General features: G+C 34.9%; 1 protein-coding gene across 1 annotated transcript in view; it reads right to left on the reverse strand.

Annotated features, from left to right (window-relative positions):
* Positions 1-1,068: 1,068 nt before the first annotated feature.
* LOC113818228 (pre-mRNA-splicing regulator WTAP) overlaps positions 1,069-12,500 on the reverse strand; it is a 37,948-nt gene continuing 26,516 nt past the window's right edge. Inside the window, exons 5-6 of the mRNA XM_070132059.1 lie at positions 10,461-10,615; positions 1,069-1,939 (exon numbers count right to left, since the gene is read on the reverse strand). Of these exons, the coding sequence (XP_069988160.1) occupies positions 1,401-1,939; positions 10,461-10,615 (694 nt within the window). The 3' untranslated portion in view covers positions 1,069-1,400. The remainder of the gene's footprint in view (positions 1,940-10,460; positions 10,616-12,500) is intronic.

The raw sequence follows: 12,500 nt of genomic DNA on the forward strand, positions 1-12,500 counted from the left end.
ACTACTAGTACTTGTACTAGTACTACTACTACTACTACTACTACTAAAACTAAAAATAGTAATAATTATAATAATTATAATAATCATAATAATTATTTATAATAATTATAATAACAAAATAATAATATTAAAAGTAAAAATAATAATATCAATATTAATAAGAATATTATTAATAGCATTATCCCCAATAATAACATTAATCAACATCTATAACATCAATGATAATTACATCAATAGTGATGATGATAATAATAATAATAATAATAATAATAATAATAATAATAATAATAATAATAATAATAATAATTAGATAAGTACTAAACAAATATTCAATGATTATATCAATAACAACAACCACATAAATGAAAATGAAATCAAAGAAACAACAAATAATATTATATAACAATACAAATAGAGCAATAATGATTACCAGATAATTATAGCAATAATAATAGCTAATAAACACAATGTCAATAAAAATAATCATACTATTAATAGCACTGGTCATGAAAATTTATCATAAAAGCATGCAATTTGAAAAGGAAAAAAGAAGGAAGAAATAAATACATATTTTGAATTGTAATACGGCTGCATGTGGGATATATAACATTAATTATACAAAAGTATACAAACATAAAAAAGGCAAGACATAGGTGTGCCAATGAGCATTGAAAAATTACTTGTAAAACCTGAAATATGAAGCACAGAGGTAAATGCAAGAAGTAGGTCACTGTGACTAGGTATGAAGCATGGAAGTTACTGTAAATTACAGACTAACAGAAAACTGAACATGACCCATGTGTGAAAGGGGGGTACAACACAAAGGGGCATAAAACAATACAAAATAAGATTTCCACTGGTATATGACCTACTTAATATGTATATAAAAAAATGGAAGCTATAGTAGAGAAAAAGAACATGTATGGCCATGGATAAAACTGAATACATATATGGTACACAAGAACACCTGGAAGTACACCATGTTGGGCTTGATGTTGAGCACAAACTGGCAGGCAGCTGAGCCTTCACTGTTATTGTCTGCAGTGTATATTGGCTGGATGGGCAGATGCAGATTCTGGAACCCTGCAGTGTACGAAAGACTGCCTGTAGTACACTGAGAGTCCAGCTGAGCCTATACACAATGTTGACACATTTCGTAAAATTTCTGAATTGTCTGTACAAAAATGTTAATAGCTGTCTGTACAAAATTTGGACAGTGACTGTAGTATCCGATGAAATCCAACAGGCTAGGGTGGCAAAATATCCCCAGGCCCACACAACTTACCACCAAGGGCTAGTAAGGAGAGAGAGCCATTCCTGTAACTGCCTGTTCTGATGGTCATTCACATGACAGTACCCTCTTGCTAATAAAACACTACAAGCAATGCCACCTTAATAGCCTATTCTGATTCCATCACTCCATTCTCCACTACTGTGCTTTCCTCGCCTCCTCCACTTACAGTGACAGCCTCTGCCTCACTGTCAGTTCTGGTCCGTTTTCTAGGTGCAATGCCACCAGCCTCACCCATATACTCTTCCCCTGTGCCATTATTCCCCCCTTCAGCCACTTCTGTCCCCTCATCTATTTCACTCTGCGTCCGTTTGCGCCCGTTCGTCAGTGGAGTTGCTGCTGTGTCTCTATCTGAAACCTCACTATTAGTCTGTGGCTCATAATGAGAAGTGTCCCCATTCGGCTGGGGCACCTGTGTCCTTTCCTCTGTCCGTTCTGCTTCACTGTTAACATCACTGGCTCCTTCTGGAGCCATCAGGCTGCTGGAATCATCTGCAGCCTGGGTGCCAGGAGTCTGTGTAACTGCAAGCTGGCCAGTCAATTGAGTGATGCGCTCCTTAGCTTGCCGCAGCTGCTGTTGGAGGTAGTATATGGTCCCCTGCATCCCCTCTGTATCCTCATCCATCTCTAACAGGAACTCATCCAACTCTGAAAGAAGTGAAAATTAAATAAATTCCATGAAGTCATATATATCATATATTGATAGACCACTGAAAAAAAAAAATAATAATAATAATAACAATAATAATAATAATGATAATAGTAATAATGACATGAACCATTATGCCAACAGGTACACACATGCCAAGCCCATCTATGATATCAACAAGGACAACAACAACAATAACAATAACAATAATAATAGCAACAATAACAATAAAAACAATGATAGTAATAATAATAATAATGATAATAAAAATTATAATAATAATAATAATAAAAAAATACTACTAATAATAGTAATAATATTAACATTAATATTAATAATAATATTAATAATAATATTAATAATAATAATAATAATAAAAATAATAATAATAAAAATAATAATAATAATAAAAATAATAATAAAAATAATAATAATAATAATAATAATAATAATAATAATAATAATAATAATAATAATAATAATAGCAATAATAACAACAATAACAAAAGCAATGATAATAATAATATCAATAAAAATAAAATTAGAAATACAAATAAAATAAAGGCAATAATAAAACAATAATGATAAAGATGAAGACAACAACGATGATAATCATAATAATCAAAACCATAGTAATAACAATAAAAAAAAAAATAATAATAATAATAATAATAAAAAAAAATAATAATAATAATAATAATAATAATAATAATAATAATAATATTAACAATAACAATAAAAATAATAATGATAAATAATAATACAAAAATACAATAACTGTATCACTACCAAGATAGTGATAATAATTTAAGTGGAGGTAAAAAATAATAATAATAACAGTGAATAATAATAAAGAGATGATGATGATCACACTAAAAATAACAATGATAATAATAGATAGTGACAATAACAATAATAAAATAATAATAATAATAAAGAGATGATGATGATCACACTAAAAATAATAATAATAATAATAAGAAGAAGAAGAAGAAGAAGTAGAAGAAGAAAGACAAAACCAATAATAATAGTAATACCATTCAATATCATCAACATTATCATCAATATCAGTATAACTACTACTATAACTTATTATCATTATCATTGGTATCATTAATAGTATCACTATTATCATTATTACCATCATCATCATTACTATTATCATTATCAATATTATCATCATTATCATTATAATAAATATCATTATTATTATCATCATTATCATCAGCACTGCCAATAACAATAACAATAAGAATAATGGCAGAAATAATAATAATGATGATGATGATGATGATGATGATGATGATGATGATAATAATAATAACAATGATAATATTAATAATAAAAGCAATAACAATAGAAATAACAATAACAATAATAATAACAATAATGGTTATAACAATAATGATAATAATAATCATAATTATCATAACAATAACAATAACAATAATGATAATAATTGCAACAATGACAATAACACCAATAACAATAATAGCAATACCAATAACAATAATAATAATAATAATAATTATTATTATTATTATTATTATTATTATTATTATTATAATAATAATAATAATAATAATAATAATAATAATAATAATAATAATAATAATAATAATAATAATAATAAAAATAATAATAATATAAATAATAATAATAATAATAATAATAATAATAATAATATTAATATTAATATTAATAATAATAACAATGACAATGATGATAATGATGTTAACAATGACAATAATGATGATGTTTGAGGTGATAATAATGATGATGTTTGAGGTGATATTGATGATGATGATTGATGATGATTGATGATGATAATGACGACGATGATGATGATGATGATGGTGATAATGATAATGATAACAAAAAAATAAAAAATTAGATGTTTAATATATTCAAATAAAAGTGGAAGGGGTAAAGGTACTTAAATTTCATTGTCATATGGTAAAGTAATATGTTAATGTAAGAGGTATAAAGTAAATGCATTAGGGTAGTTATTGATAGGATGGGAGGGGATAAGGATAGAGGGTGATTAGATTAAATGAAGGATATTTATGCTTCTAAGGAAGGAGAAAAAGTTGTCAAAGGAAAAGGTAGAGGGCTCCAAGAGGATGTCCAATAAGTTGGGGGGTCGAGGAAGTGAGAATAAGTGAGGAAAAGCAGAGAAGGGGGTTGCTGTGAAGCAGGAATAGGATAGTAGCATGTGTGTGACTGAAAAAGGGACATTGCATGAGGGGCATAGTGGTGGACTGGATTGTGACATTGGATTGTGTTAGGCGAGTGTGTCCGTGTTGGCGGCCATGAGCAGTTTCCCAGCATCTGTTCTTATGGGATGCTAGTGACTAAGGAGAGATGGAATGTTTAATGTTATGCAGTTTCTTAGTGTCAAGGCCAAACCAGAAAGACTGCCAGTCCAGAATGACTGCAAGCAGGTGAAGAGGCATATGTGAAAAAATCTGGGATGATAAGATGTGGACAAGGTGGCAGAGTCAGCTAGTGTGTCTGCCTGTTCATTGCCAGGGATCCCAATGTGGCTGAGTATCCAGCAAAAACTGACAATTTTGTTATACATGGCTAGAGAGAATAGTTGGTCTTGAATCTTGCAGACAAGAGTGTTAATTGGTTATAGAGAATGAATAAGAGATAGTTTTTACAGTCAGTGAAAATTGTGAATGATGTGGATGTTTGGCAAGACATAGGTTTTAATGTGAAGAGGTTCGCACACAATTCAGTTGTGAGGATGCTGGATATGGGTGGAAGTGGAAAGATGAACGTACAGGAGGGGAAGATCACAACAAAACCAGCTCCAGAAGATGGATTTGGACCCATCTGTACAAATGTGAGTGCTGAAGGAGTGGGTTGAGGTACGGTTGAGAAAATGAGTGAGAAGGATAGAAGCATAGACCGCAGTGATTGATAGTATCTAAATGAGTTAGAAGAGAAGTAGAGGTAGAAGGAATACATATGATAGCATTAGTCAAGAATGGAGAGGATCAGAGAAGTATGGAGATGGAGAATGGTTATGATCGGGAAAAGAGGATGGAGAAGGATTTGGGCGTAAAAAAGCGGATACCATGGTTTGTGGCTCAGAAAGAGGGTAAAGATATTGCAGATTGAATTAGTTGACGGAGAGTAGGTATAGATGAGCCTGATGTATAGATGATAGAATCATCTGCATACAGGGAGGAATAGTGTAGTGCTCAGTACACTCCCTTATGGGGCAACTTCATATTGAGGAAAAGCTGAAACAGAAGAAGGAATTTTGACTCGGAAGGTAGAATTATTAAGAATTATGGTAGAATTATGCCTTTTCCAGGTAGAAGAAAACAGCCAGTACTGAGGTATGGTTTACAAATGAAAACAGCTAGTACTGAGCTATGGTTTGCAAATGAAGAGATGTAATTTTCAAAATGTGCTTTGAGCATGTTGGAATCCAAATTGGCAGGATGAGATAAAGCTACAGATACAACATTGGGCGTAGGTTTACCATTCTTTCTAATAATTTACACAAGCAGCTAGTCAGAGCTATGTGTCAGTAGTCTTGAGGGAGGGTGCCAAGTTTATTAGGTTTCAGAAAAGGTAGAATGAGTGATTTAAGCTAGTGAGGAAGAAAGTTTCCAGTTGTCCAAATATTCTTGAAGACTGTTAAAAGGAAGGATGTCATAGCATACAGTAGCGTATGTCATTAGGGCCTTCATACGTGTTGCAGCATGACAAAAAGGCAGAAAGGAGTTCAATAGTGGAGAAGGGGGCGTTGTAGGGTTCAGTTCAGATGTAGGATATGGGAATGCTTTCCTTGGCTGTTTTGATGGTATAGAAGTGGGGAGAAAGGTGAGAGCCACTACTAACCTGGCTGAAATATGCACCAGGTTCAGTAGCAACTTGTAAAGGTTCAGAAATAAGGGTGTTATGGATATGGAGGACTGGGGCAGGAGCAGGAGGATGTTTTCCCGATAGTTTATGGATTTTACACCATAATGTGGAGACTGGTGTCAAGGAGGGGATTGTGGAGATGTAATTTTGCCAGCTGGTTTTAACCCATTAACACCAATATATTTTGAAGCTGAAAATAAAAGATTCCAGGCGGCTACAAAATTGGCAGGCAGGGCTGCCCCGGACTCTGCTCACCGGCCGGCCGCGGCCCACTGCTACGACAGAGAACAAGCCCCGATACAGTGTTACACTGGCGGAACACCCGGCAATGTTTATTTTTTCGGGTGTCTCATATGTGGGACACCCGTCATTAGTGGGTTAAAGAGTTTCGGATTGTGTGGCATAATTGAGCTGCTATTTCTTAACTCTATTAAGGCTGTTTGACAGCTACTCAATGCTGCTCGCTTCTTTCAAAGTGCTTTGGAGCATTCGGTGTTCCACCATGGAATGCATTTAGATATGTATGGTCTGGATGTTTGTGGAATGGCTGTGAAAGCAGCAGTCAGGATAGTGATTGTGAAATAAGAAAGCATGTCAAATGTAGAAGAAAAGGATGATAGAGAAAGAGGGAGCATGTGTCAAAGTGAGTGGAGTGGTATGAGAAGATGGATAAGGTCATTGTTAGAAAGAAGTGAGAATCAGTGATAGAGTCACCCCAGAGAGTGTGGCAATAGTTAAAATCTCCAAGTATGAGAAAAGATGGTTGAAGTCAAGAAAGTAGCTTCAAAAGCATTGAAGTCAATAGGAATGTTTAGGGAAAAGTAAATTGAAATAACTTTAATCTAACAGAGAAGGAAGATGCATATAATAGTGGCAGGGACAGTGGTTTGAAAAGGAGGTATAGTGTATGACGTTTTATGATGGTTGAGTACAGAGGAGAGGGAGAGAATGAGGGGATGATACATGATAATTTGGGATTAGTATTGGAGGATGTGTTAGAAGGGTTTCTTGGAGACAGATAATGGATGGGTGGTAGGAGGATATGAGATGACACAGATTAGGTCTGTGAGTGCGAAAGCCTTGAATGTTCCACTATAAAAGTCATTGTCGATCAATCAACAGGTGATAATGGTATAGATGTTTGTCTGAGCAGTAGGAGAATGGGTATCAGAGGGTTGAGGTATGGAAGGTGGGATCTGGGGAAGGGTATTGTGACAAAAGGGAGTGGGAGGGATAGTGGAAAAGGACGGGGTTTAGGTATGGTTTTTGGTTTGGGTGGTGGGGAGGGCAAGGTATGTTGGGAACAAGTAGGGGAAGAGGGGTAGTGGGAATATATGGAGGAGGATCGATGTCAGCAGTCACTCTGATTGCAGGTTGAGTGGGAGGAGAGGTATTAGAGAATGATTGAGGGTGAGGAGTGGGTAGGTATCTGAGGAGAAGATAATGTAGTTGAAGGTGTGTATGTGGTATGTGAAGATGGGGTGGAACAAATAGTTTGTCTGGTGCAGTGGGTAATGTGTTGAGGAGTAGGCATATGGGGAGTTGTGGATATTGGAGTATCTGGATTTAGAATGGATTTGGTTGGGAGACGGGGGTTGAGTTGGGAAGGTGAAGAGTAGGGGGAAGAGGTACTGTTGAAGATGGGAAGACATTGCTTCTTGCTTGGCTTCTTGCCTGGCTTCTTGTAGAGTAAGGCTAAGTTTACATCTAAGAACTGTGACTTTGGGTTCAAATTTGTAGGCCGGGCATCTCCTATAAAATACATTATGTGGGTCTCCACAATTGGCGCATGTACACAAATGTGCAGAGCAATTTGAGCAGCCACAACCAGGTTGGTCACATAGAGGGCATTGGGATGTGGAGTGACAGTGCTTTGCAAGGTGGCCAAAACGCCAACATTTCTGACACTGACAGGGAGAAGGTCGATACGGTCTGACATGGCAAGATCCTCCACCAATATAAGTCATGTCTACGGAAGGTAATCTTGGCAATACTGATATTACGGCAATAATGTTGAAGAGTTGTAATAATGGAGAAGGATGTAGGAGATGGAGATAGTTGTGCATGAGATGGGGTCAAGGATATAAGAGTTGGAGGTTGAGTTATCTGGGTAGATAGTTTAGGATGGGTTAAACTGACAGTAGGTGTCGACAAGCGTTGTAGTAGTAGTGGTCTGAGCCGTGGTCAAAGGTCAAAGGTGGGTAAACCACCTGATGGAGGGGGGGGAAGGGGTTTAAATTGAGTTAGTTAGCGTATAGTATAGGTACATGGATGAGGAAACTACCAAACGAGTATTAACCGCCTGCTATGGCTCGTTGTCTTGCAGCCGGCGCGCGAGTCCCTCAGCACCCGGAGAGGTACGTCGCTAATGAGCGCCCAGGTACACCTATATGGACTTCTGCTTGCGGCAATCGTGCATAAGGCATTTAATTATGACATTGCACATAGATATGAGTTTGTGAATGTTCAAGGAACACTTTTATACCAATATCAGGAAAAAATTATATCACCGTGATTTATGACGAAATATTTTGTGAAATATATCTAAAAAAAAATGTAAGTTTTGTGTCCTTCTACACACGAAATATGCTTTGATCGAGACTCCCTGGTAATATGTTTTAGTTTACGAGGTAATATATACGTATATCACATACGAAGCACTTATGTTTAAAAATAGCCTTATAAGGAAGGATTGAAATATTTCCGTTACATTTCGCTCAACAGTCGGTACATCACAGCAGGGGGCAATTTGAATTGATTTGAAATTGGTAGTTACCACTGTAAAGACCAATTCAATCCGAATGTGACCTAAAAGTCAGATTTTTAAACTTCGGATGTATAAGCGAGATACAGATTATTTCATGTTGAAGATGACAGTACTCAGTAATACCTGCTCTGAAATAAAAACTATATGGAATTTTGAGCTCGGTTGTATGCGTAGTCTTCGTCTGGCGTTCAAAAAGCTATCGCATCCGTTTCGTGCGTTCCCGATAAAAATGAATATGTTTAGACGTTACCGTAAGTCTTAGGCACCACAAATTGGCAAATATCCAACAACACATAGGCGTCTGCATGATTTTATGCACTTCTTAGTAAAGATAATGGGTGCAAATGACTAATCATAAACTATACACTTGTTCTCCTTTGCAATCTGTTAATATTGATAATTATCAAAGAAAATGGTATGAGAGAGATAACTAATATATTTTATTATTTAGATATGAAAGTCAATGTAGGCCTACTAAATGATGATTAATCTTTTTAACTTTATGTGCGTGCGTTCACGTACATATTGCATTGCAAAGTACATTAAATAAGTCTTTTTTTATATATATAATATCACTAGATTCAGAGAAAAATAACAGAGATAACGAACTTTGGCATGGGGCCAAATACAAAACGCCGTAGCTCCGTTATTTTTTTATGAATCTTCGGTACATCCCAACTCACGTAATTTTCATGCGATCCAAATGCAGTTTGTTGCTTTCACTAGAGCCTCGGCGTCCCAAGGCCATGTAAAAGGCCGATTTTTGAATTTTTGCCTTAATAAAAAAATAATAATATTTTAATGGTAAAAAAATAAAAAAATAAAATAAAAAATAGTTCTCTGTCCAGCTGTCCCCCGCCAAGGAAAAAAAAAAAAAAAAAAAAAAAAAAAAAAAAAAAAAAAAAAAAAAAAAAAAATTCAAAATTCGGCCTTTTACATGGCTATAGGCTAGAGTTAATCTAACACAAGTATTTTTTGGGGAATATTCTGTAAAGAACTGTGATAGTTGGGATGTACCGAAGACATACCAAAAAAAAAAAAAAAAAAAAAAAAAAAAAAAAAAAAAAAAAAAAATTTTTTTTTTTTCCTTTTTGGGGGGTGCCCCCCCCCATGGGGTAGCTAAGTTAAAATTTATATAAATAACGGAGTGCAATTCTTTACTCTATATCATGGAAAAAGAATCAATCAGTCATCTCCAATATTTTTTTTATGATGTATAGAGTAGGGAAAGGTGGCCATTTTCCGGGACGGTCCCCTTAAGGTTATCTGATAAAGGGGCAAGACTCCACACCCCTAATAAGGGCACAAAATCTTCATTACTGGCCATAAATAGTCCACCACTCAGGGTCCTTATGAGGGGTAAGGGCTAGATAATTACCGAGGGAATATAGTACGAGTGGCTCTCTGAGGCTGTTCATCCTTTCAACATGGCTCACACTTTAAGAATTGGACAGGGGAAGGAGATGGGGAAGGTAGGAAAAGGAAAAGAGGAGAAAAGGTCATGCAAAATACTTGTGCCAGTGGCTGAGGTCCAAGGCAAGGGTGATTCCCTACATTGCACCCCAGCCTCCTTCTCCTAAGCCCACCCATGACAATAACGGGCAAGGGATTAATGAGAGATAATATCTCTCATTATTATCATTATAATGTTAATGATAATGATAATGATAATGATAATGATGACGATGACAAGAATGATAATGAAATGATACAAGCAATTACAGTTATTACCCTCAAATAAAATAAAATATCAAACATACCAATGCTACCTTACAATACAGGACTTGGTGCAAGCTACAGTTTATAAATAAAGCATCTTCATGTGTATGCACTGATTCCTACAACGTACTTAAACACAACAGACTTACCAGACTGAGACTTCTTGAGTTCCTCACTAAAGTTCCTCTGAAGAGCAAGGTCACCCTCCAGCTTTGCCAGTCGACCTGAGGAGATCATTCGGCCAAGCTCCTCATTCTCCTTAATGAGAAGGCGACACTTTGCCATCAGCTGTTTCCCAGTGTTGCTGTTGAAGGAGAACCGTTCACCAGTCACTTACGTGTTGTAACACTTCCAAACTTGCAAATCAGACAAAAATTAAAGAATAAAAATAAAATAAACATAAAACATGAAAATTAGCCTTGTACAATACACTAACACATTTCATCTCAGCACTTGGAAGCAACAACACTTTGGTATATATCCCTCACTGTACAATGAAAAATATCACTATGGTGACCCTAGTCACAAGTGTATGTTTCTACCTCATAAAGCACTGTTTTCACACTGAACATTGAAAAGGTTCTCTGGTAGTTCATTTTCTCACACTTGTTCTAAATCATCACTGCTAGATCCGTATCTTTTAGTTAACATTTGTGTATTGTAAAACTATATATTCATTTAAATTCTATGCAGATATCAACTACCATTTCTTGAGCACATGTACAAATGTGTAACAAATCACTTGCACTGTAACCAAGATCTTCCATTTCTCCTCAAATAATTACTTGAAATGAAAGATGTGTGTCACTGAAATGAGATGCAGAAGCAGGTTACCACTGAAAAGTCTTCCTTTCTAGAACATACTGTTATGGTCCTTGCCATGCAAGTTTATCCATGCAATACATTTTTTCTAAAAATCTTAATAAATTCTTAATGAAGAAAGAAAACAATAAAACCATAAACAAAAAAAAAAAAACAAGTACAAAATATATTTTAAACATGTTGCTGGTATCTCCAAGTCCAATATCAATTTCTTTGGTCAAGCAACAATCATTAAATCATTTGCAACAAAGTTTGAAGCTTCACCTTATCTTTACCTAATAACATTGGCAATCTTATCATGAATAGTGTTCATTAGAACAGCTGTTAATGGTCATGCATATGACAAGCAAAGAAAATGACTAATAACCAATACTTTCACCACAGACTCAATATGTACTTCAAATCAAATAACTGAATCTCACACTTTTAGACATTTGCATCTAAGCATTAGAAAAAATATAAATAAACAACGAAAAATTATAACAACAAACACCCATAACAGACAGCAAATCTTGACAGTGACACTGTAAAACTCTTAATTTAAACAAAAAATCCTTGTGTTGATGTACCAAAAGGTGTATTCAATCTTAAGGCTGGCATCATATAACACCTTACCTCTTGGACATACAAAATGGTGATGAACTAATTGTCCACTGCAGCTGGGTAAATACATCTGATCAATGACTTTAATCTATCATGTTAATTCATCTCGTAATGCCATCTTAGAAGGGAAAGTCACTGACTTTGAACTATCATGACATCAGATTTGACATTGCTAAAGAAGTCTAAAATAATGTAACTCAAAAGTCAGAATCAAACCTAAGAGCAATGGGTACTGTATACACTACTTCATGAGCAACCAGAAAAAGATTGAGTGTGACAAGGTGTAAGTACAGATATGGCTTACGTCAACATATACATTTAAGCCATAACAATACCTAAGGAACTGCAGTGTACCAGTGCTGCCTCACATTATTTGAGTGTAAATGAGAGTATGAGTATACGATGTATGATTGAATACACCAAAGTGCAGGCAACCGGAATGTGAAATAAACCTCTATACATATTCCAACAATCTGTATGCAAGTATGTGCGAAATAACCTTTAAGCAAATAAACAAACAACCACAAAAAATTGTCCTCTAATCATATATCCTCTTTCTTCCAAAACCATTACAGCAGCTCTATGACTTTCATTTCAATAACATTTAAAGAAAAAATATCTTTTCTACAACTTTGTATGAAATAAGGCGATCATCAAAATTGACAATAGTTTTCTATTTATGAGGATTAACCCTAATCCTACCTATCTCACCTGTCTACTCCTCTTGTTGATTATCAAAACATGATTCTTTACTTTTCAAAATT

The sequence above is a fragment of the Penaeus vannamei genome, chromosome 17 (assembly GCF_042767895.1).
Source record: "Penaeus vannamei isolate JL-2024 chromosome 17, ASM4276789v1, whole genome shotgun sequence".
NCBI classification, from domain to species: Eukaryota; Metazoa; Arthropoda; class Malacostraca; order Decapoda; family Penaeidae; genus Penaeus; species Penaeus vannamei.